A 26,741-nucleotide genomic window follows, 5' to 3' on the forward strand; every position below is an offset into this window, starting at 1 on the left:
CTCATCTGACTTTACAGTTGCATCCGTTAGCCCATCTCTCTCCCTTTGGGGACCGCCTTGTCCAATTCCACCAGGCCTGAGAGCAGGTCACTATGGACCAATGGGTCTTAGAGGTCATAACATCAGACTATACCATCCAGTTTGTGTCACTCCCTCCCTTTCACCTTTGTCTCTCTTCAAGGACTCCTCTCACAAGCTTCTACTAAGATCAGAGGTGGATTCTCTCCTCCTTGTAAGAGCAATAGAACTGGTTTCTTCCTCTTGCAGGGATGGGGTTCAACTCAAAATACTTCCTAGTGCCAAAGGAGGATGGAAGTTGGAAGCTGATTTTTAGATCTAAGCTGAACAAGTTTGTGAAGACTCAAAAGTTCGGGATGGTGACTCTAGCAACTATAATTCCTTCACTATAGGAAAGGGATTGGTTTTCATCCCTCAATCTACATGACTACTATTTCTATAATACTATACATGCATCACACAGGAAATACGTAGTTCGCCATAGGCCAAGATCATTTCCAGTACCGAGTGCTTTCCTGTGGCCTATATTGGCCCAAAGGGTGTTTTCAAAGGTTCTAGCAGTAGTGGCAGCTTACCTTCTGGAGGAATCAGAGTAGGAACTGTTAGTCTGTATCTGCAAAAAGAACATTAGTACTTGTGGCACCTTAGAGACTAACAAATTTATTTGAGCATAAGCTTTCGTGAGCTGCAGCCCACTTCTTCAGATGCATAGAATGGAACTTATAGTAAGGAGATATGTATACATACAGAACATGAAAAGGTGGAAGTAACCATACCAACTCTGAAGCTAATTAATTAAGATGAGCCATAACATCAGCCATGCTGAACACAACACCATCAACAGTCTTAGGAACAACTCTGACATCATAATCAAATATGCTAATAAAGAAGATGCTGTTGTCGTCATAAATAAGTTGGAATATGAACAAGAGGCTGCTAGGCAGCGCTCTAACTCCACCTTCTGTAGGCCATTATCCTCTGATCCCACTGCTCAATAAACTCCCTGAAAAAGCACAGGAACAGATCTGTGCAGACATATGCCTAGAACCCCGACCAGGGGTATTCTATTTGCTACTCAAGATCCATAAATCTGGAAATCCTGAATGCCCCATCATCTCAGGCATTGGCACCCTAACAGCAGGATTGTCTGGCTATGTGGACTCTCTCCTCAGGGCCTACACTACCACCATTCCCAGCTATCTTTGAGACACCACTGACTTCCTCAGGAAACTACAGTCCATCAGTGATCTTCCAGAAAACACCATCCTGGCCACTGTGGGTGTAGAAGCCCTCTACACCAATATTCAACACAAAGATGGACTACAAGCTATCAGAAACAGTATCCCCAATAATGTCACAGCAAAACTGGTGGCTGAACTTTGTGACTTTGTCCTCACCCACAACTATTTCACATTTGGGGACAATATATACCTTCAAGTCAGCGGCAATGCTATGGGTACCCGCATGGCCCCACAGTATGCCAACATTTTTATTGCTGACTTAGAACAACGCTTCCTCAGCTCTCGTCCCTTAATGCCCCTACTCACGCTACATTGATGACATCTTCATCATCTGGACCCATGGAAAAGAAGCCCTTGAAGAATTCCACCATGATTTCAACAATTTCCATCCCACCATCAACCTCAGCCTAGACCAATCCACACAAGCAGTCCATTTCCTTCACACTACTGTGCTAATAAGCGATGGTCACATAAACACCACCCTATACCGGAAATCTATTGACCACTGTACTTACCTACATGCCTGCAGCTTTCATCCAGAACACACAACATGATCCTCTGTCTACAGCCAAGCTCTAAGATACAACCACTTTTGCTCCAATCCCTCAGACAGAGACAAACACCTAGAAGATCTCTATCAAGCATTTTTAAAACTACAATACCCACCTGCTGAAGTTGAAAAAAAACATATTGACAGAGCCAGAAGTGTACCCAGAAGTCATATACTACAGGACAGGCCCAACAAAGAAAATAACAGAACATTAACAGAAAATAACTAGCCGTCACCTTCAGCCTCCAACTAAAACCTCTCCAGCACATCATCAGAGATCTACAACTTATCCTGAAAGATGATCCCTCACACTCAGATCTTGGGAGACAGACCAGTCCTTGCTTACAGACCGCCCCCCACAACCTGAAGCAAATACTCACCAGCAACCACACAACAAAAACACTAACCCAGGAACCTATCCTTGCAACAAAGCCCAATGCCAACTCTGTCCACATATCTGTTCAAGTGACACCATCATAAGACCTAATCACATCAGCCACGCCATCAGGGGCTCGTTCACCTGCACATCTACTAATGTGATATATGCCATCATGTGAATCTATGTGCTAGCAATGACCCTCTACCATGTACATTGGCCGAACAGTCTCTACGCAAAAGAATAAATGGACACAGATCTGACATCAGGAATCATAACATTCAAAAACCAGTAGGAGAACACTTGAACCTCTCTGGTCACTCAGTAACAGGCTTAAAGGTGGCAATTTTGCAACAGAAAAGCTTCTAAAACAGACTCCAACGAGAACCTGCTGAACTTGAATTAATATGCAAACTAGATACCATTAACTTTGGCTTGAATAGAGACTTGGAATGGCTGAGTCTTACACAGATTGAATCTATTTCCCCATGTTAAGTATACTCACACCTCTTGTCAACTGTCTGAAATAGCCATCTTGATTATCACTACAAAATATTTTTTTTCTCCTGCTGATGATAGCTCATCTTAATTAATGAGCCCTCTTAGAGTTGGTATGGCTACTTCCACCTTTTCATGTTCTGTATGTATATATATATCTCCTTACTATATGTTCCATTCTGTGCATCTGAAGAAGTGGGCTGTAGCCCACAAAAGCTTATGCTCAAATAAATTTGTTAGTCTCTAACGTGCCACAAGTACTCATGTTCTTCTGGAGGAAGTTATTCCTGTCTTCCCATAGTTTGGCTGTTCCTTTTTGAGATAGTGTTATCAACATAGAAGACCCTAGCTCTCTTCCAAGAGTTGGACATACAGATGAATGTAAAGAAATCCATGCTTGGACTGGTACAAAGGATATGGTTTATTACTCTGTGTTTGGACACAGACACTCAGAGCATATGTCCCTTTAGACATATTTGTGACCCTGTCAGGACTGGTAGGAACAATTCAGGGAAGCCCTCGGACCACAATAAGGAGCTGTCTTCAACTTCTTGGCCATATGGCAATTTGCACTCTTGTGACCAGTCATGCAAGGCTACACCTTTGCTGTTTCCAAGGTTGGTTGAAAAGTGCCTAGTCTCTGACCAACACCTTGGACAAGTACGTGGCAGTCCCCTTGCACATAAAGAACTCTCTAAACTGGTGGAAGGAGCAATTCCATGTCTGTATGGGTATCCCTTTCTGTCACCCAACCCCATCAGTGACTCTAACGACCACCGCATACCTGTTAGGGTGGAGAGCCCACTTCAACACCCTGACAGTTCAGGTCAGACGGACAGCTCATGAAACCAGTCTCCACATTCAACCTATTGGAGCTCAGGGCAATAAGGAATCCTTGCCTCTATTTCCTGCCTCTCATCAGGGACAAGATGATCAGATTCATAATGGATGACATCCTGCATGTTTTACATCAACAATCATGGGGGAGCAAGATCCCCCTCCTTGTGCACCAAAGCAATAAAACTCTGGAACTGGTGTATAGCCCCCCACATCCAGATTTCAGCAGGCTACTTCCCAGGCATCTGGAACATCACTGCCAATGCACTCAGCAAACATTTCCTCCATGACTGACATTCAGGTCCTCCAAAACATATTCCAGAAATGAGAACTGTCAGAGATTGATCTTTTTGCCACCTCTGAGAACAGCAAGACCCCGCTCTCCTGTTCAATGAGAGCCTGGGTCACCGCTCCCTTGGAGATAGACTCATAGGTCAGAAGGGACCAATATGATCATCTAGTCTGACCTCCTGCACAAGGCAGGCCACAAAACCCTACCCATACACATTTATAACAACCCCGAACCCATGACTGAGTTATTGAAATCGTCAAAATTGAGATTTGAAGACCTCAAGCTGCAGGGAATCCACCAGCAAGCGACCCATGCCCCACGCTGCAGAGGAAGACCTCAAGCTGCAGGGAATCCACCAGCAAGCGACCCCTACTGCAGAAGAAAAGTCTGTTCTATCCCTTTTCTCCAAAGCCCACAGTTCGAAGGACAGTGAACAAGATCAGGCAAGGGAAGGCCAGAATTATCCTTGTAGAACATACTTGGCCAAGGCAAGCTTGGTACCCTTATCCTCTTCAGCTCTGTGTCCACCTGCTGACCAAGATTCCTACCATCCTTCATCTATGGGGCTACTATTTCTGCTCAAAGGCTTTGAAATGGATATTGAGTTGTATCTCTACTAACTGTGGTATGTAACCTATCACTTAAATCAGCCTTTGTAGTACCTGACTGGGGGGTAGCTAATGTACACTGATTTTTTTTTTTTAAAGGCTCCGGAGGGGATCCTGGCAATTACAGGCTGGTAAACTTCAGTACCAGGCAAATTGATTAAAACTACAGTAAAGAAAAGAATTATCAGACACACAGATTGGTGGGGAGGGATAGCTCAGTGGTTTGAGCATTGCCTTGCTAAACCCAGGGTTTTAAGTTCAATCCTTGAAGGGTCCGTTTAGGGATCTGAGGCAAAAATCTGTCTGGGGTTTGGTCCTGCTTTGAGCAGGGGGTTGGACTAGATGACCACCTGAGGTCCCTTCCAACCCTGACATTTAATGATTCTATGATTAACATGATTTGTTGGGGAAGAGTCAGTGTAGCTTTTGTAAAGGGAAATCATGCCTCACCAGTCTATTAGAATTAATTGAAGGGGTCAACAATTATGTTAACGAGTGATCCAGTGGATATAGCATATTTGGACTTCCCAAAACCCTTTGACTAGGTTCCTCAACCAAAGGCTCTTAAGCTAAGTAAGGAGTCATGGAATAAGAGGGAAGGTCCTCTCATGCATCAGTAACTGGTTAAAAGACAGGAAACAAAGAGTAGGAATAAATGGTCAGTTTTCAGAATGGAGAGAGGTAAATAGTGGGGTCTTCCAAGGATCTGTTCTGGGACCAGTGCTGTTCAACATACTCATAAATGATCTGAAAAAAGGGTTTAACAGTGAGTTGTCAAAGTTTACAAACAATACAAAATATAAAAGATAAGTCAAAAGCTGACTGCAACGCGTTACAAAGGGATCTCACCAAACTAAGTGACTGGGCAGGAAAATGGCAGATGAAATTCAGTGTTGACAAATTGAAAGTAGTGCATATTAGGAAATAATCCTAATGATACATACAAAATGATGGGGTCTAAATTAGCTGTTACCACTCAAGAAAGAGACCTTGGAGTCATTGTGGAGAGTTCAGAAAGCTAAGAATGTCAGAGACCCTTAGGAAAGGGATAGAAAAGACAGAAAATACCATAATGCCACTATATAAATCCATGATATACTCACACTTTGAATATTGCAGGCAGTTCTGGTCGCCCCATCTCAAAAAAGATACATTAGAACTGGAAAAATTAGAGAGAAGATCAACAAAAATTATTAGGGGCATGGAATAGCTTCCATATGAGGAGAGATCAAGGTTAGGACTGTTCATTTTAGAAAAGAGACGATGAATGCGGGATATGATATAGGTTTATAAAATCATGAGTGGTGAAGAGAAAGTTAATAAGGAAGTGTTATTTTATCTCTTCACATAACACAAAGAACCAGGGTTCATCCAATGAAATTTAATAAGCACCATGTTTAAAACAAACGTAAGAAAGTACTTCTTTACCCAACGCATAGTGAAGCTGTGGCCCCACTGATTATTTAGTAGGCTTCCTGCGTCTGATGCGATTAAAACAATTTTTGGTATTAGTTTTTGTATTTTTTGCTAGTTGTTCTCTGAATTCTTTTTTTGGGCTGCCTAATTCTAGTTTTATACTTTATTTGCCAGAGTTTATGCTCGTTTCTATTTTCCTCAGTAGGATTTGACTTCCAATTTTTAAAGAATGCCTCTTTGTCTCTAAACACCTCTTTTAGTTTGCTGTTTAGCCATAGTGGCAATTTTTTGGTCCTTTTACTATTTTTATTATTTTTGCGGCATACATATAGTTTGAGCCACTTCTATGATGGTTTTTAATAGTTTTCATGACACTTACAGGCTTTTCACCCTTGTGACTGTGACTTTTAATTTCAATTTAACTAGCCTCCTCAGTTTTGTGTAGTTAACCCCACCACAGTATAATTTTTGTTTGGTATTTCTCCCTGATGAGGATGTTAAATGTAATTACATTATGGTCGCTATTACAGAGCAGTTCAGCTGTATTCACCACTTGGACCAGATCCTGTGTGCTAGATCCCTGCGTGGGATTATTTTTAATCCTGCTATTATGGTAGTGGGTCCTGTGGGATCCTGGTCCTGCTGCAGGGCTCTACTGTGTGCCACTTAAGATGAAGTAAAAAATCTTGCCCCTCAGTCTCACCGGTGTCCTGTTCTTTGCTGGGTCATGCACTGCAACTCTGTTCCTTTCACCTATATGATAATGAGGGAAGATATGTTGCCAGCACCATGGGGTTCTGGGGTTCTTCTTAAGGACAGAAAGTGGTTACTATGTTCATACAAATAGAAGGGAAAATAGTGGCCAGCCTAGTGGATTTGGGATGTGCCTAGCCATGGCTGCAGGAAACTTCGTGGGATTTGAGTGCCTTTGCCTATGCAAAGAGGACTTCCGCATGATAGCTTCCCTGTGAATGGGAAATCAGGAGCTGACTCATTGCCCAGGCCCATTTTTGTGTAGTGAAACTGGGTTTCTCCTGAGGGCACCTAGGAGAATCAAGCAGGCTCATGGCTGCAGAAAAGGAGATTCTGGAAATGCCATGTGGATCCTGGGGAGCTGAAAGTGTTGCACAGAGAGAAGACAACAAAGCATGTCCTGGACATGGCGCTCTGCCAGTCTGGTACATACCTCCCCAGTGTGCACCTGAAAGTCCCTTCATGCTTTTTGAAGGTTTTGACCCTGCTGGGAAATGCTTGCTGCCTTCTTGAGGCATGTGATGATGTCCCATCTGCTCATAAAGGCAGTGGGAATGGTTCTCTGAGCTCACAAAGGAACCCTGGGAAAAGCCACACCCAGGAAGGTTGAAGGTGAAATTTGTTGTTGTGCAGTTGGTTATCTGTATTATGGTAGCACCCAAGGGACCCCCATTTAGGGATCAAGGCTCTACTGTGCTAGGCTAAGTCAAACCCCCAAGAATTGTGAATTGTGGACTCTACATAGCATATGAATTATGCTTTCAGAGCAGCTTGGGAAAAGGTGGCTGTTTACTGAGGGTTGTCTGATTTCAGCTTCTTTGTTAAACTCCCATACTTGTGAACATGTTTTCACAAGTGCACTGGTAATACTTCAAAGGTTGATACTTCTTCACTTTACCCTCTATGAAGGGCAGGCTGTTTTAGAGGGGATATTAGATTATTCTTCTGTTGTTTGAGCCTCAGTGTTGCAAGTCAAGTAAGCTTTGTAATTGTTTTCTTGCCTCAGTAAGTTGGAGAGAGAAACTCCAAAGACTACTATCTATGTGTTGTTGAGAAAGCCCTTGGAGAGAGAAACTCCAAAGACTACTATCTATGTGTTGTTGAGAAAGCCCATACTACCTGTTGAAGGAATTCCGCATCATCTGACATAGGTTTTCATGTAGCCATATTTCACATTAAATGAAATATTAAATGAAGAAGATGAAAGTTCAGCCACTAGCTACTTTGAATTTTCTAGAAAAGACTGGTGCTTGACTATGAAAAAGTTCTGCAACAGCTTCCCTGTTGGCACTTGATAAATGTTAATAACAGTCCATTGTTTTGTTTCATTAGTGTTTTAAAGAGTTATTTCAATTTAAAATGTGTTTTCCCCTTCGGCCAGAGGAAGGGGAAAATATGACAGAAGTAGTAATTTGAAAATGAACTAGTGTATGTCTTCCCATCACTAAAGAGACATTGAATCTAATGGCTGTAAGCACAGGGCTGGGACCTGGGAATTTTAATCTAGGTCCTGATGCTGATGTAAGCAGGGTCTGAATGAGTTCTCCCCTGACAGCTAGTTGAGGAGGGGAAAAGGCTTCAGGACCACACTGTATTTACCTGAACACACCCACTCTGCCTTGGTATCCAGCAAACAGAACTGTATTGCCAAAGTAATCAACTTTGGCTGGTGTTGGGTTACAAATCACTGTAGTGCTGAATGCAGGGGTAATGAAATGTTATCCATACTGTATGAGAAAAGGGCAGCTGAACTATGCTTAGCTGGCCCTCGGATGCTAGATCCCTGTGAAGGGTAAGAGGGGGCAAGGACAGGTGTCCCTGCCAGGAAATGGGGCTGTACCTAAGAGTCCTAAGCATGGTTTAACCTATGTCCTCCCCACTGTTCAAAGATAGAGCTAATCAAGGCCCCATTATTTTGTTTTGTTAAGTGATCACTAGACCTGAAATCACTTCTTGTGGGACAGTGTTTCTGGACAGCTTGCTTCAGCAATGAAGTTCCTCCACTAAGAGCTGGGTGGAACCTCAAGAGACTGACCTGCAGAGGTTACAGTAGAGAAGCAGGTGGTAGCAAAAGGTGACAGTGTGCAGCAGAGTGGAATGGTTGCCAGTGGGACAGCCAGATAGTGGGTCAGGTGGCACACCTGGTGGGCGGCTGGCAGGGCAGCCAGCGGAGCAACGGACGGTTGGGCAAAGCGGCAACACCAGAGCAAGTGCTTGGATGGTGTATCAAGCAAGGTGCTTTCTTTTTCCCAGGTGGGAGGTGAACTCACACAGATGCACCTCTAAATTCTGGGTCTTCACTGACCAAGTACAAGCACGGTGAGGGAGCAGAGAGGAGCACAGTAAAGGAACTTTTGGTTGTGGAACTCAAGAACCTGAGGCGATAGACACTGTCCAATGTACTCTGGGGTGGGTGTTTTGCTCATGGTTTTATGTTTATGAATCCTGCTAGCGGCGTTTTCCCTAATTAATGTCAGGTGACTTCCCTCCTTTAATTAACTTTCTTTTCTACACTCAGACTCTGTGCTTGTGAGAGGGGAAGTATTGCCTCTTACAGGCGCCCACGAGTCATGTAATTTTCGTAAGTTATTAGGTGGGGGCTTGTCAAGGCTGAATCCCCATTCTGTCACTCCGAGTGCAGAAGTGGGGGCCCGCAAGGATTCTAAAAATTAATATTTGTCACTCCAGGGTGATATTAAACTCCCAAGGTTACAGCTTTTCTCTGACCTTGGCTTGGTAAACGCTGCCACCACCGAAATGCAAAAAAAAACCAAAAAAAAAAAAACCCTTTCAACCCAGGAAGGAGTACTTGGGAATTCCTCCCTGTGGGGTGCCCTCAAACCCTTTCATGCACACGCACATTCACCCACCCTCCGGGGAAGAGCTGAGAAAGAAAACAAAGGAAATTAGTTGTGGTTACCAGCTAATCAAACAACATGCACAAACCTCTTAGGACACCAAAAATCCAATCCTGTTCTTAAAAAAGGTAAATTTTATTAAAAACAACAACAAAAAAGAAAATACATCTGGAACTTAGGCTTTTGCTAGATTTTAAAAGAGCAATTCCAAAAATGAAGCACCCAAAATAGCTTTCTTGGTGGTTGAGCTAAAAGATTACAAGCAAACAAAAAGCATCTGGGGTTAGCACAGAGGAGTCCAAAGCCAATAATAAATAAAAAAAATAACCCTAATTGTGTCTTTTTAGACATTCCCTAATTTTGCTTACATTTCTGAAGCTCCAGATAAGTAGGTTCGAGGCATGAATTGATAGTCTATAATCATACCTGGCTTAAAGCTGGTTACAGAATTACTGCCTATGTCCCTGCAGCCCAGGGAACAACAGACAAAGGGAAAGTTTCTTTTCCCATTTTAAAAATTTCTAGCCTTCCCACTGACTCTTTTTTGGTCAAATGCCCACTTTTTTTTCCTTTACTTAGGTGACTTTTTAACCCTTAACGGGTAAAGCAAGTAAAGAACGGCTACCAAGAGGGATTTTACAGCTAACTGGCTGGCTGGGTGTCCATCAAAGGGAGCTATCTCTCCCCGCCCCCCTTTATTTGTCACAGGGCTTGAGCTGGTTCTGTGTTATATTGTTGAAAGGGAACCTCTCAATACTGAACCTTTCTCTGGTTGCTGCTGACTCCACCTAACACAAGTTACATCAATTCCATTGAGGGCCTTGATCAAGTTATTTAACCTGTCTGCTGCTGTTTCCCTTCTGTAAAGTGGAGATAACTGCATAGAGATGTTCTGAGAATTAGCTGCTGTTTGTGAAGGAGTGTAAATGCAAAACACACTGCAGAAAAGCCAAATATTACTATCATTGTGTGATCATGGCACTTGAAGAAAGAATAATCGCTACTGTTCGCCTACCTGAAATCTACCAGAAAGATATTAAGTGGAATTTTGTACTTAAACCAAGGATTCAATTTTGTGTGTGTGAAAAGTGTGTAAGCAGAGTCTGAATGAGCTCTCCCCTCACATCTAGTGATGAGCTGTGGAAGAGGACTTCAGGAGCTGATCTCATTTGCATGGGCACACCCACCCTGCCTAAGTGCTCAGCTTGATGGGATTGCTTGCCCAAATGGTCACTTTGGTTGGTGTTGGATTCCTAGTCTCCTTGTTATTGGGGTAGGAGTAATAAAGGGTGGTTATTCTTGTTGTGTGCATCCAGGGCAGCAGAACTGTGCTTGGCATTTCCTGATTGAGGGACTTGTTCTCAACTGAACAGCACTTGCTAGCCAGGGGACATGAGTTCCAAAGCCCAGAGAGTTGAAAGGGTGGGGACAGGTACTGATAACTGGTGATGTGGGCCGTGTCTAAGGACTCCAGACACCATTTGACCCTTCCTCTCTCCACTGTGTAGTAAAAGAGCTAATTTAGACTCAACTAAGAGTCTTGTTATATACCACAGAGCTGCAGTCACTCATACCCAGGTCTAAGTATTAGCCCTGCTTTGGGACAGTGTCTGATGCAAGAGACTGCCCAGTGTGAACCAGCAGTGAGGCTCCCCCACTAACAGCTGAAGTTACTGAGAGCTGTATTAAGTGGGGGGCCCTGAAGACGTCTTGGTGAGCGGCTGGCAGAGTGTGCCAGAGCAGAGCCCCGCAGAGAGGGGCGGCGAGTGAGTCCCCGAGCAGCAGAGCGAGTAAGGTGCCGCCTCCCCTCCTCCTCTTCCCCCCACCCCCCGGGTGGGAGGTGAACTCTGCAGATGCACCTTGGAATGCTGGTCTGCACTATCCAAGGACAGCAACTGTGAGTAGGGTGCAGAGGAGGGATGGGTACATTAAAGGGACTTTTGGATTGCTGGACTTAAGAATTGATTGGGAAGAGGACACTGCCCAACTTCCTTGGTGGTGGGTCTTTTTCTCCTGGTTTATTTTTATAAACCCTGTTTGTGGTGTTTCCCTAAATTAATGCTGTTATTTCCCTCCGTTTATTAGAGTTTTTTGCTACACTCAGACTCTGTGCTTGTGAGAGGGAAGTATTGCCTCTTAGAGGCACCCAGGGGGTGGTGTGTAATTGTCCTGAGCTGATTTCGTGTTGTATTGTTGAAAAGGAACCCCTAGATACTGAACCCAGTCCTTGTTACTGTCAACTCTGACTGGCAGAGGGTTACAATTGCAACGTCTGTATCCTCCCCTAGAATTACAGGATTTACTTTTGTGGCATCAAATTACTTTTCAGAGAACTGACAAATAAGCCATTTATTAGTACGGTTGAAAGACTCCTTTTTAATTAAGAAATTTAGTACCCCGTGCCAGACCTCTCTTTTGTCCCTGATGATCTCAATATATGATCTGCACAGAAATTGGCAGAAGTGTAAATTCTGTGTAGCTCTTGTGCAAAGGGCTGTTTTTGAAAACAAATATTCAGGATCAACTGTACGTTTTTTGTTTTTCTTTACAGCTGAAAGTTTCTCCTTCAGCCATCTCCTTTGGTTAGTATCTGTGATCTCAAATTATTGATTTTTAAGGACACTAGATTTTTAAAAATATTTTTCCCCTCACATTACAGGTCAGAGTTAAGATTTTTTGGGTGCCTCTACTGTGTAGTCCCATTCCTTAACAGGTTTGGATTTATTTTAAATTAAAATTTTCTCCAAATTTTCAGTTTACAACATCTATTTTTGAGCTATTGATAACATCCCTTTACAGGCTTTTACTTTAAATTAGCAGAGTATGTACTTAACCTGAACTTACTCTTATGGCATTTGTTTGTCTGGGAATTTCCTTAAAAACAGTCTTACATAAATGGTAAAAAAAGAAACCGAAAGAGTATGGTTCCATTTATTACCATTAAGGCTGTGAGCTTGTCACGGAAATCATGGATTACGTGCCCCACGTGACTTTTGCAGTGGCCGGTGTGCCTGGCACAGGGGTAGCTCAGGCAGCCCCTACGCCAGTCATACCAGCCGCTACTGGGGCAGTCTTGGGCCGCCCCCCCCTGCAGCAGAGTTTGGGTGTGGGAGGGGGTAGGGAGTTGGGGCATGGGCTGGGGTGAGGCAGGCTCTGAGTGGCATTTACCTTGGGGGCTCCCCAGAAGCGATGACCTACCCCTTGCTCAGCTCTTAGGCAGAGGCATGGCCAGGCATCTCTACATGCTGCCTCTGTCTGCAGGCACTGCTGCGCAGCTCCTATTGGCCACAGTTCCTGGCCAATGGGAGCTGCAAAGCCAGCACTCTGGGAGGAGGCAGCATTCAGAGTTGTCTGGCCATGCTAGGTAAGCGTCGCCCAGAGCCCACCTCATCCCATCCCATGCTCCAACTCCCTGTCCCCTCCCATACCCAAACTCTGCTGCAGCTGGGGATGGGGAGGTGCTGAGCCAGATAGAGAGCCTGCCAACCTTCCCCCCCAGCACCAGTGGGGGGGGGGGGGCCCTGGGCCACTTGCTGTCCGCCGCCTCTCCTCTAGGACCTGGGCTGCTGTCCCCCAGTGCCCACGGCATCCCAGGCAGTCCTCCCCCATGCAAGATTTAGTCAGGGGTATATAGTAAAAGTCACGGGCAGGTCATGGGCCATGAATTTTTGTTTACTGCTTATGACCTGTCTGTGACTTTTACTAAAAATATCTGTGACTAAAATGTAGCCTTAATTATCATAAAATAGTTTCTAATGATTTGAAGATATGCAGTATCAACCTTCAATCTTTTCTAAAATATCTAAAAGATACAGGGCTTCATTGGAACAGCGAGGCTGCTTCATTCTGCTGTGGACCAGTTCAAAGCACCCAGAGGTTCTGGCATTAGTTGACAGCAGCTTTGTATCATCTCAGCAGCACAATGCAGCCAGAGTGTACACCCCAGTATTCCCCTCCCATCTGTGCTTCACATGCTCCCCCTATTCACACCTAGTATTCCATCCTGCCCTATTCTTTTTGCACAGTTTTTTTCTTTCTTCCTTGCCCCCCAACATTCTTCTGTGCACACACAGCTTCATTTCCCTCTCCCTCCTTTTGCCCTGGTGACTAGAACTGGTAAAAGAGGCAGTTTTTGAAAAGAACTATTCAGTATTAAGGGTAATTTTTTGTAATCATAATTCTAACATAACTGAAATTTTTCTTCAGCAGAGATTGGTGTATCAAATCTTCTTACCCAGAAAGCCTCTCAAGCAGTGCTTAATTTGTGCCAGGGCTAAGCCCAGCAGTTCATAGCTCTGGCACCTCTGAACTTCCCATGTTAGTTTCCAAAATAAAAAAAAATTGCTTGAGCCTGGGCATTTTTTTCATTACAAGTTAAGCAGGCTCTTACGAAGTTTCCCTCTTCTCATGGCCACCATCTCCCACTGCTCCCAATAGGACTGAGGCTACAGGCTGCCCTTAGCAGAGATAGCTACAGTCTTCTCTTTGTCCCAGTAGGAATGAAGACAAATTGTCCACAGGAAATATGTTGGCCCTATGTTATCAGGACATAGAGAGGAGCCAATGAATGAAGGTGATGGTAATCTTTGGTAAGGGAAGATGTGGTCTCAGTCCTGTGAGAACATATGTTACTAATAAATAAATGATTGTTGCACAGTATCACTAGAGGGCAGAGTTAAGATTGTTTAGGTACCTTTACTGTACATTTCCGTACCTTAACATGTTTGGCTATTTTGAAGTTAACTTAACTCTGAATTTCTTCAGGATGTAATGCATGCTCTGGGGATCATTAGAAAGCCCTGCAACGTTTTAACCTAAATTACTCATGTACACTCAATCTTCTTATTTATTATTTATTTATTAATCATTGGTATTGCAGTAGTACCTAAAGCCTGGGCCTCACTAAGCTAGACACTTTAAGGGCAGTGACAGATTTTGCCATATGTCTGTAGTTTACAATATAAGTCTAAGATTATAGCTAACACGTGGATACAACAGATGGGAGGAGCATTAGGAAATGGAGATGATTTAGGTCAGCATGAGAAGCAGCACTCATAGCACATCGGCTGCCCTAATTGTTGATTTTTTTTGTAGGCATCACAGCAGAGAAGAGTTTCAAGGAGGACAGTTCAGCGGCATTGTCAGTTGTTGCAGGGAGTTCCTTCTATTCATGTGAGAGTGCAAAGGTGCTAAACCTGAATTCTGTCTTAATGTGGGGTTTTTTGTCCATGGTACTGTAGCTGTACATTGCCCTGTACAGTGAGTAAAGTATGCTTAACAAATAAGCGTTCGAAGAGCTTACAGTGTAAAGCACAAGAGGGCACCTTAATTTGTGTGTTGAGTTTGGGGATATTTTCTGCTTCCAGAATGAGCAGGAGATTTTGACACTTTAAAAAAAGAGAGAACTTAGTAGACAAGGCTTGATGGAACTCTTTAGATGTTCATTTAAACGGAGTTAATTTGTCAGCCTGGTAAAGTTAAAGGGTACAGAATAAATAATACAGAAATTACTGCCTTGAATTAATTTGGTAATGACTACTGTGCAAGTTGCATGCAATTTTATTATGTTTAAGCATTAGATGTTAGACCATTATTGCACATGGAGACTTTATAGAATTTGTATGGCAAGACAAGAAGGAAACATAGTGCAGTCACCATATTTAATGAGCATGCACAATAACAATTTGCAAAAAGGCTTTTTGTAGAAATTACCTTCTTGCAGTTACACATATGAAGAAAAAAGGATCTTGAATTACAGTGTATAAAATAAAGCACTTTGCTTCAAGGAAGGATTTTTTAAAAAAACCCTAAGTGTCTACCAACCACTTGCCACTTAAATATTGACAGATATTAGTTCCATGTCTTCCATTTTTCTAGGATGAAAGGTCTGAGATAACTAGTTTGTCCAACTTGTCTGCAGTTTCAGAGGGAGTTAAAAGTTCGTCTGTTTCATAGTCTTCTTCAAATGATCTGCAATGAGAGAACAATGATCCTGTCAAAAGATGTTTCTACATGTTTACTTTGGTTGTAAAAATCTAATGTTTTCAGATACAAAGGTATCTGAGCTTTTATGCTGCAGTCCTATTACTTTAACTTTTACAGTTAAAGTTGTTAAAAGCTGATGCTGTTGATTTTTGCAATCCCACCCACCAAGAGATCAAAATTGTAAAATAAAGATTCAATAGCACAGAGGGATGTTTGGGGAAGATTTAAATCTTCCCCAGTTTTTCTTGTTAAAACCTAGTGATGTCCTTTAAATTGCAGCACAGGAAAATTGTGACTATGGTTCTCCTGTATGTGTGTCTACACAGAGGTCTGCTGTCAGTTACGTGCCTGTGGTCAGAGAATCTTCTTTTTTAGTGGTAATAATTGAGGACATGTGCCTGACATTCCAGTCCTTTTCACCTTGGAGCCAAGATTAGGAATAATCTCACCCTCTCTAGCAGTCCCCAGTTCCTCTCTCTGCTGAAGCAGTGAGGAACCCTCTTCCATGTGAAGATTTCTATTTTGTGAAATAGATTTAGTTTCAGGATTTTTATTCAATTAAAAACACCTCTGTTCTAATGTAGTCACTTTTCTCTGCTGCCATTCTCATTTCAACAGGTGCTCCTCTTGGCGCTGATGGTGCTCATCAGACACCTCTGCCTTCAACATATAGGGAAATTTATCTGGCCGTGAAAGACTGTAAAAGCCGGGTTGTGGACCCTTCTTATGGAGGAGGCCTTGGCTTTGACTCGCTCAGAAACTCCCCCATGCCTCTGGAAAGTCTTGGCTTAAGTGATGCTTTGAAGCCCACGAAAATGCTGAGATCTGAGACAATTCTCTCAAGCAATCACACCATCATGTCCCATTCTCAAACAGTTGGAGGTCTCAGCATCCAGCTCCTGGTATTAGAGCTCAGTGGCTCTGAAAAGTCCCTTAGTTCTAAAAGGAGGAGCTATGGTAGGGTTGATTTATGGTCAGGCTGGTCAGTATCATGGTTAGCAGGAGGAGTGCCATCAGATCTTCTTAGTCCTACCCATAAGGAGACTCCTTTGAGTCCCTGGACGCTCTGCCTGAAGTTTCTGCATCCTCTTTAAAACAGCCCAGGGTGCCATGCAGTTTAAATTCTCCCCATGATCTTGGGTCCCTTCCGTACCAGAAGCAATCCCTGCCACTGAGGAAATCTTAGAACAGAGATCTTTTGGCAGCAACCACAGGGCTGCCTGCGTGTTGTTTCGCACTGTGTATGGCACCACTGGATAGTGCCTTCATGTCACGCTTGATGACATGAAACTAAGAGGATGGCATTCAAAACTTCCTATGCTGATCATCACGTTAGTAACTCAGATGGCACAGAAACTCCATGGGAGTCGCATGCACCTGTCAGCCTCTCAGAGCTACCAACCCTGCCCCATGGGCCCTCACTGGGGTCACTGATCCTATCTCACATTTGGCTGAATTGTCTGCAAAGAATAGGAAAAAGAGGAAGATCTCCAAGGGGAACATCCAAATCTTCTAAAACACAGCAAGGGAAAGCACCTTCTAAGTACTTTGGCCTTCCTTTCTGGAATCCCCTGCACTCACTGGGAGAGAGACGAAGGGGATAGAAAAACTTCAGTCCATCCCCTGCTCTCCTCTGAGCTGACAAACGCATGGTCTCTTCTTCTTCCCTTGCGTGTTTTGAGAGATGATCATCAGAAGGGTGACATGCTAGGCTGCCCTCCCAAAAATGTCTCATAAGCTCTGCTGTCTGAGAAATTCAAAAGAACTGGCCTTTCAGTATGCAAGGGCTCACGGGAGCCGGCTGGAGGAGCTTGCCTTGGTTGTGTCTTTCCCCCAGAAGCCAGATGCTTTGTATCAGGGACCGAGGGAGGGACTTAATCTCTTCTGCTAGCTCCCTCTCTGAGTTCCAAGGTAAGTAGCATCCACTTCCTCTTCATCTGCCTGGCAGAGTCAAGAAACCTTGAGGCCATAGGGCTGTCTGCTCTGGATGAAAGTCGTGTCATTCACAGTTCACAAGCTAAAATGTTTAAGGAAGGGCTAGCAACACTCACTCAAGGCATTCTTTGAAATCTGGCATGCCACGGTGAGAGCTCTCGCCGCTGCTGCTGCTTTCCTTGATAGACTGGCTTGGCTATGCCACTCTGGAATTTCTGCTGAAGCTCAGGCTGGCCACTGTGAGGGGTCTGACCATTTTAATTCATAAGCAGATGAGGTATTGGAGGAGCTGATTGTGGCACACACAATGCTTGCTCTAGGACTATCATGTACTTAGAAACAGCCCAGCTTCAAGCTGGCCCTCAGCCATCTTCTGAGTGAGATGTGGATTGAGATTGGAAGTTGAGGTCATAAGGGAAATAACGTAGATCTCAGCACAGTTCTTCCTCCAATTCAGCTGCTTTGACCTCTGGAGGAAAGCCTCAAACAACAACATTGGAAGGTACGCCTTCTCAAACTCTGTGCCGCCATTTCCAAGCATGGCAAGCTATCTTCTTGGACCAAGCAGGTCTATGCTCTGCAGTTTGGGGTCAGGACAGATCCCAACCTCCCTTCTACCTCCCCTTTTTCAGGGATCTTTCTTAGGGGAGATTGTTGAAAGAGGAGGTTTTGACTTTACCAGAACTAGGTGTGCAACTGTCTAAACCCCAAGAAAAATGCTGGCCTGCACCTCACTCTGGATCTCTACAAATGATACATAATTACAAAAGTGTAAAATTGTGCATGGACTCTTTAAGGGATGTATTTTTCACTCCAAACCATTGGGTCTGGTTCACAGCACTTCCTCTGTGAGATACACACTGCCACATCTTGACCAGGCAGAAGCACAGGAAGTACCTCAGGTTCATACTGGACAGCAACCATCTCAGTAAAAGATGCTGCCCCCTGATGTTCAAGTTGTTATTATCAGGGCCAGCTTTAGGCCGATTCCCCTGATTCCTGCACCTAAGAGGGCCCGCACCCAGTGGTGAGCTGGAGCTGGTTCCCAAGCTCCGGCAGCTGTCTGCCTCGCCCCCAACCCCAGCTCACTTCCCCCTCCTCCCCTGAATGCTCTGTCCCCCTTCTCCTCCCCCTCCCCTGCTTCCCACAAATCAGATGTTTGTGTGGGAAGCCTGGAAACAAGCAGCGGCAGGTAAGCTGGGGCGGGGGGGTGCGAAGAGGGCTCCAAGGAGGTGTGGCGTGGCCCAGTCTGGCTCTAGCCTGGCCCTGGTCCAGCTCCGGCTGAATGGCTCTGGCCCCGCGTTGTGGCTCTGCCCCGACCCCGACTCTGGCCAGGTGGCGTGGCCCCAGCCCTGGCCAGGCAGTGCGGCTCCATCTCCGGGTGGTGTGGCCCCAGCCCCGGCCGGGCCATGCAGCTCCGGCCCTGGCCCAGGCCCTGGCCCCAGCTCTGGCCAGGTGGTGTGCCCCCAACATGGCTCCAGTAGGAGTAAGCGGCATGGTAAGAGACTGGGGCGGGGGGAGGGGGATTGGATAAGCAGGGCAAGGGAGTCCTGGGACAGGAGCTGGTGGGGGGGTTCGATTTAGGCAGAGGTCTGGGGGGCCAGTCAGGGGATGGGTGTTGGTAGGCCATTGGAGTTCCCGGGCCATTCTGCTGGGTGTCAGACTGGTCGCGTCAGGAGCCAAGAGCAGGGCAATTGGGTAGAGGGTGGGGAGTCCTGGGAAGGAGTCGTCAGAGGACAAGGAGGCGGGGGTTGAACGGGCTGCAGTTTCCTGAGGGGGCAGTTGAAGGGCAGACATGGGTGGGGTTGATTGCGGGGGGGATGGCACTCACCGGCGGCGTTCCCTCCGGGTCTTGCGGTCAGCCTTCATGCCAGCAGAAGAATTCGGCAGCGAATACTCCTATTGTACGCTGTCACGCCTGAGTTGGCAGTCCTCCCTGCCCTGGTAAACACTCAAAACTTGCTAAAGTTTGCATCAGGCCTGCACGGTCCTAAAAGCCGGCCCTGGGTGGTTATTATTGTATGCCATCTAGGAGCCCCAGTCATGAATCCACGCACCCCACAGACAAGTGAGAAACACAAAAGCCAAAGTGGAATGCTATACACAAAAGAATGGCCTGCTCCCAAATCCAAAGAAATGGTCTGATCATTCTTCACGTCAGCTCGGCGGATATAACGATGATCGTTACCGAGCACTAACAGTCTAAATCGCTGCCGCACCTGACCGTCCTGACAAAACAAGAAACAACCAAATGCACGTTCACTGGCCTGAAGGTGTTTTCAGAAGACTTACTACTCGTTACTAAGCGGACACACTCTATGCCGTATCGAAGTGGTGCTAAGGAAGCCAGATTTGACGAACTCGCTCTCTAGTAATCTAAAACAGATTGCTAATCTGTAGCGAGTGGTGTGGAAGCAGTTTTAAGGACCAGGATCAAGAATTCCGACTCCTCGTTGTGTGTTTCTGTCAGCAAGAGAACTATCTGAGAAAGCCAGGTCTGTCAGTCAGGCAAAAGAGGAGAATGCCATAAACCATGTGTTACGTGTGCTAGGGAAAGTTACTCACCAAACTTTTTGGGACGGCGTTTCCACTACAAACTGAACCATACGATCACTGCGGCCAAAAGTGTCTTCATACAGCCAAGGACGGAAATAACAAAAAACTAGGTAATCAAATGAGGTCTCAGCTCTCCAAGATTTCCTTGACTAAAACAGCCAAACCTCGACAAGTAGACGTGCCCCGCCGTAAGCAAACCACATATATACGCATATCACAGTTGCTCTCCTTAAGGTATAATAACAGTATTGTAAAGGTAAAAAGTCCTCACATGGCTTCCCAACAGCCATAGCAAGAGGAGAGAAAGCTAGCAGCCCCGCTGGAACCGGCGCGAAGGGACGGAGAAACTACCGAGGCTGACCGGGATAGGCAACGTTAAGACTACTGCCCCAGCCAAGCGCGGAGCCACAGCTTCTCTCCAGCTTCTCCGGGGCTGCAGACGTCGGTGCTCTCTCTCCTCGGTAGGTGTGGGGCCACAGCTTCTCTCCAGCTTCAAGAAGAGCCGCAGTTCCCCGCCTGCCGGGGACAGAGAACTCTGGGGCTGCAGACGCTGATGCTCTTTGTCCCCAGCAGGCGCGGGGCTGCGGCTTCTCTCCCCTGCTGGGCACTAGGAACTAGGCAGCGCACATCAATGCACCACGTTGGGGACCACTGACAAACTCCGCTATACTGGGACCCTGCATTTAGTGTGATAGAAGTTTTTGGACATCAAACATCACGTTATAGTGGGGTTTCACCGTACAACACATTTCAGGAGCTTCTAACAAAGTGGCTAATGCACTCTCCTGTGAAAGTTTCCCAGAATCAACTGGTTAAAAATTGTTCTTGGAATGTGGGACATATTGTTAGTTTTTATATAATCAATAGTATGTCTAAAGGTGCATGTGTCTTATTAACTCTGTTTTCTCCTAGAGCTCCAGGAAGAAACCACAGCCAGTGTGGCACCAGCAGTCCAACACTATCTGTGATTTTGGGGGGCATGTCATAACTAAAGGGAAATGTAACAACCCTCTTGTATACAATACTATAAAACCCCTCCTGGCCAGAGGCACCAAAATCCTTTTACCTGCAAAGGGTTAGGGAGCTCAGGTAACCTGGCTGACACCTGACCCAAAGGACCAATAAGGGGACAAGATACTTTCAAATCTGGGGCGGGGGGGGGGGGGGAAGAGGCTTTTGTTTGTGCTCTTTGTTTTGGTGGTGTTCGCTCTTGGGCCTACGAGGGACCAGACACCAATCCATGTTCTTCAAATCTTTCTGAACAAGTCTCTCATATTTCAAGTAACAGCCAGGCAAGGTGTATTAGTTTCTTTGTTTTTTTCAACTTGTGAATTTTACCTTTGCTAGAGGGAGGTTTATCACTGTTTTGTTGTAACTTTGAACCTAAGGCTAGAGGAGGTTCCTGTGAGCTCTTTGAATGTGATTACCCTGTAGAGTTATTTTCCATCCTGATTTTACAGAGATGATTTTTACATTTTCTTTTTAATAAAATCCTTCTTTTAAGAACCTGACTGATTTTTTCCAAAGACCCAGAGCGTTGGGTCTTTGTTACCAGTTGGTTAGGATATTATTCTCAAGTCTCCTCAGCGAAGGGGGTGTAAGGGCTTGTGGGGATATATTGGGGGAAGAGCAACTCCAAGTGGTCCTTCCCCTGTTTCTTGTTAAAGCACTTGGTGGTGGCAGCGTACCAGGTTTTAACCTAAGCTGGTAGAAATAAGCTTCGGAGGCTTTCATGCGGGTCCCCACATCTGTACCCTAGAGTGGGGAAAGACGCTGTAAAACCACAGAGCAGAAAGACAGTCCCTGCCCCAAGGAGCTTACAAGCTAAGAACCTGCCAGTGGTCATAGGTCACCTGCTTTATCCTTGCCTACACATCTCACTGAGCCTTATGTTCAGAGGGGAACAATACACACCCTCCAGCAAACCCCTTGGCCAGGGATGGTGCCTGCGGATGGGTCAGAGATGCCTGGCTGTGCCTCTGCATAGGTGCCAGGATGGGGACATGCTGCTGCTTCTGGGAGATGCCTGAGGTAAGTGCTGGCTGGAGCCATCACCCTGTGACCCACCCTGCCCCTGCCCAGATAGCCCTCCTGCTGTCTGGAGCAGCCCCAGCCTAGCACCTGCACCCATTGCCCTCACACACATACACTCTCCAGCCCAGAGCCCCCTCGTGCACCGTGAACTCATTTCTGGTCCCACCCCTGCCAACACAAATCTTGTGAGCATTCATGGGCCACCATACAATTTCTATACCCAGATGTGACCCTCGGGCCAAAAGGTTTGCCTGCCTTAGTGTTCCTTGCTGTGTAGAAGGAACTGCCCAAGGAATGCCCTTTCTCAAGGTTCTGGGGTTAATAGCAACATGTTTCTTTGTCACACCTTAAACAGAGCTCAGCAGGAGAGACCCTGTCAGAGTTGAGTTAATGGAATCATGTGTCTGTAATGAGGGTGAGAGCCTCTGGACATGTTTGTCTAACCTCCACTCGACACCTGTGGAGTGTGACTTTACTTGAGGGCTGTAGGGCAACTACATGGAGCTGGGTCCCTACTTTTAGTCACTACTTTCTTAAACCAGCTTCTACAGTGAGTTGAGTTTGGGCAATTTGATGATTTAAACATTTATATAAGAGAGTGCCTCACCCATCCTGCTTTTGGACCGCATTACTAACTCGCCTGCTACAATGGGGCTTCTTGGAAGCATTCTCATGAAGGAGGAAAAGGAGGTAGGTTACTTTTCACCACTTCTGTTCTCCAAATATTGGCCATCTATAGCATTGGTTTGAGCTGAGATCACATTAGTAAGGATGACCTTTCGGAGGCTAGGAATGATGGAATAGGTGATATATGGTGGTGTGCCTCACCCTGCCAATGATTACAGTGAGTGGATCTGTGTTCTGATGATTCAGTGACAGTTAGCAATATTTCACCTCAAGGGTATTATTTCAGTTGCAGGAGCTATTTGGCTGGATCTAGGAGTAACCATGCTACTAAAGAATTCAGTCATATGAGTCAAAGCAAAAAGACAGAATTTCCTTCTAGTTTGACCCTGGAATCAATCGCTTTGTTCTGGTGTTAAGGGATGTGAAAGCAGCCATAAAACAAAAACAAATCACCTTACACACACAAAACAAATGGAAAAATGGGGAAGCGGATAGCAGTGAATGTAAATCAGAAAGTAAGAATTGTAGAAAATTGATAAGGGAAGCACAAGGACACTATGGCAAGCAGAGTTCAGGAAAAAAAGTTTTTCAAGTATATAAGGAACAAAACTGGTTCATTACTAGATGAAAATGGCAGAATTGTCACTAATGTAGAAAAGGCTGAAATTTTCAATAAATATTTCTGTTCTATATTTGGGAAAAAACATGATATATTTACCATGTCCAAAAGTAACTCTTTAATATCCTACTCAGTGCTTATTAAAGATAGATATTTTTAAATTAGCAGGTCCATATAACTTGCATATAAGCGTTTTAAAGAGCTGCCCAACGCATACTTTGTGCTACTATATTGTTTTCAATACATCTTGGGACACTGGACAAGTTCCAGAGGCCTAGAAGAAAGCTAATGTACCATAACTGAAAAAGGGTAAATGGGATGACGCAGATAATGATAGCCTGTCAGCATGATTTGTTCCTGGGCAAGATGCTGACTTGGTACCACATGACATTGTGATTAAAAAATTAGACTGATATAAAATGAATAGAGCACACATTAAATGGATTAAAAACTGGGACAGGTCTCGAAATGTAATTGTAAAAGAGGAATCATCATCGAGCATGTGTGCATCTAGTGGCGTCCCACAGGGCTTGGTTCTCGGCCCTATACTATTTAATGTTTTTTATCAATGACCTGGAAGCAAACAAAATAATCACTGATAAAGTTGGCAGATGAGACACAGCTAGTTGGAGTGCTAAATAATGAAAAGGACAGGTCACTGATACAGAATGATCCGTATTACTTGGAAAACTTCTTGGCTATAAGGTTCCATTGTTGAAGGTGATCGCAGTATCCAGGAAGTTGATGCAAATGGGGGAGTGTTCCAGAGAGAGTTTAATGGATGGCTGGTGGTTGTTGAAGGTGTGGTGGGAGTAGTTGTATGAAAGAGTTTAAGCCACGTGTCAAGAAGGTGAAAATATCATTGAAGTATCCCAGGTATATCATTGATTTTGTGCATTTGTCCAGAAATTCTTCCTCAAAGTGGTCCAGGAAGAGTTAGGCATAATTGGGGAGCCATCCTAGTACCCATGGCTATTTCTATGGCTTGGGCAAAGTGTTGTTGAGTGTTAAATTGTTATGAGTGAGGGTGAAATGGATGAGTATACAATGTATTTGGGGTGGATATCTGAGTGCTGTCCATTGTCTTGTAGATATTTGAGGCAGGCAGCTTTGCCATCATGGTGAGGGATGTTGGTGTACAGGGAAGTGACATCCATAGTGGGAAGGATGATGTTCTGAAAGAGTTGTTAATGTTGCAGAGTTTCTGGATGAAGTCAGTTGTCTTGGGAGGAAGCTGTCCCTGTATGTGGTGAGTAGTTTGAAGATGATTTTTCTAAGTCCTGACATTCTTTCAGTAAGCATGCCATGGCCAGATATGATGAGTCTGCCTGGGTTCTCTTGTTTGTATATCTTGGGAAGCATGTAGCAGATCCTTGGTGTGGGTTCTTTGGGGGTTAGTGATTCCCTTGAAGTTGTTTGGGGAAGGATTTGATGATATCCTTACATTTCTGGGTGAATTGTGGTGTGACATCTTCTTTGAATTCTTTACAGTAAGTGGTGTTGGAGAGTTGTCAGTTGGCCTCATTAAGGTAGTCGGCACAGCTAAGCACTACAATGGCACCCGCTTTGCTTGTTTGATCACTATCTGGTGGTTAGGTATCAGGAACGATATAGCTGTCCTCTCGACAGTGGAGAGCTTGTGGTGATTAAGGATTTCACAGTCAATATTTTCCCCCAAAGCAATCAATGGAATGATCAAGTGTGAGATTTCATCCACTGTGGGGTCTCCAGTCATGTGGTTCTTTTTTCTTATGAGTGAGTGACAGTTGTGTGGCGGGGTGGTATTATTGTGAAAGAATTCTTTGTCCTCATCCCCAAACAACACCTTCAAAAGATGAGCTTGGGATCTTAAATTCATAACTTTGCTAGATACTAAAAATCATGCTCTTAATAAAGAGACTGGATTTACGGTTTATTAGAACAGTCTGTAACCCCCCCCACACACACACACACTAACCCCCTTTTTTGTCCTAGGACTAAAAAGGTGTTAATTGGCTACTTCACCTTGAATGGATCTCTTAAAACAGTGGTTCTCAACCAGGGTTATGTGGAGGTCTTCCGGGGGGAGAGTGTGTGTGTATATCAATTCATCTAGATATTTTCCTAGTTTTACAACAGGCTACATAAAAAGTGAAGTCAGTACAAACTAAAATTTCATACAGTAACTTGTTTGTACTGCTGTATATACGATACATTGAAATGTAAGTACAATATTTCTATTCCAATTAATTTATTTTATAATTATATAGTAAAAAGGAGAAAATAAGCAATTTTTCAGTAACTGTGTGCTGTGACACTTCTGTATTTTATGTCTGATTTTGCAAGCAAGTAGTTTGTAAGTGAGATAAAACTTGGGGGTACACAAGATAAATAAGACTCCTGAAAGAGATGCAGTAGCCTGGAAAGGTTGAGAGACAATGTCTTATAATACATGTTAACTACTTATGCTAAACAATCTGTCCCACCTTGTATTTAGCTGTGACACTCGGGAGTACATTTCCCAGACCTGAAGAAGAGCTCTGTGGAAGTTCAAAAGCTTGTCTCTTTCACCTACAGAAGTTGGTCCAATAAAATATATTCTCTCACCCACCCCATCACTCATCTAGAGGGATGTTCCACTTTTGACAATCATCCAGCTGGTTTTGATTATGCCCTTTAGATCAAAACTGCCATCTTCTAGAAATACTTCAAGGTCTCATTTTCTATCTGCTTGCATTTCTATACTAGCACTTTAATACACATATAATCTTATGCTGAAACAAACAATGAAGATTATTTTTTACCTTCTAGCATTCGCTTTAGGTATCTGCCTGTTGATCTGAAGTAAGTAAATGCTCCCCTTCTCTCCCTCTGTGGCCTAGTTTAAGGCAGTTTTCGATATACAAAATGTGTGGGATTACTGAATGTAAGATAGCTGCACAAATGTAAACACCTACCCTTCTTGTAACTGCTCATTTCCAGATTCTTCAGCAACAAGAAGCTCATACTCCTCTGCAGCGTATCTGTCCCAGTCTGAGGGCTCCGGTCCATCATTTTCAACATCCTAAACACATCAGAAAAGCAAGTTAAATAAGAGTGTCCTTACTGAGCTACAACCTTGCTTTGCAAAAGCTTCTCACCTATCTACAAACATGCATTTCTGCAACACTCACTATTGGGGTTTGAAAATGCCTTAAGGAAAACAACTCAATCCAAGTTTAGTCTCTTAATCAAAGTTTAAATTATGGACTTGTCAAGTTCTTTAAACAAAGCCCCGAGTAAACAAATATGTTTTGTATTAGGCTTTAAATCTCAAACACAGGTGGAATGCTTTGCCACCCATCTTGAACAATGACATTCCAAAAATGTCAAGTAAGAATAACTGGAAATCTGAACTGCTCTAGCAAGACAAACTGTAAGAGCAAGGGAACTCTGCCTAGTGACTGGTTCTCAGAGCATTCCAGGACTTAGAAAATGCTGACACTCCTTTGAATTGCACCCACAACCAAGCACACAGCTTTTGCAGAGTTTGGTGCACAGGGGCAATATGCTTAGAGAA

General features: G+C 44.4%; 1 protein-coding gene across 4 annotated transcripts in view; it reads right to left on the bottom strand.

The window, feature by feature from the left end:
- Positions 1 to 13,058: 13,058 nt before the first annotated feature.
- PPP2R3A (protein phosphatase 2 regulatory subunit B''alpha) overlaps positions 13,059 to 26,741 on the bottom strand; it is a 153,507-nt gene continuing 139,824 nt past the window's right edge. For all 4 annotated transcript variants that reach the window (XM_075068599.1, XM_075068601.1, XM_075068600.1 and 1 more), the window contains 2 exons: positions 26,140 to 26,246; positions 13,059 to 15,417 (listed from right to left, as the gene is read on the bottom strand). In XM_075068599.1, coding sequence (XP_074924700.1) covers positions 15,321 to 15,417; positions 26,140 to 26,246 — 204 coding nt within the window. In that variant the 3' untranslated portion in view covers positions 13,059 to 15,320. The remainder of the gene's footprint in view (positions 15,418 to 26,139; positions 26,247 to 26,741) is intronic.

Source organism: Chelonoidis abingdonii, chromosome 8 (assembly GCF_003597395.2).
Source record: "Chelonoidis abingdonii isolate Lonesome George chromosome 8, CheloAbing_2.0, whole genome shotgun sequence".
Classification (NCBI taxonomy): Eukaryota; Metazoa; Chordata; order Testudines; family Testudinidae; genus Chelonoidis; species Chelonoidis abingdonii.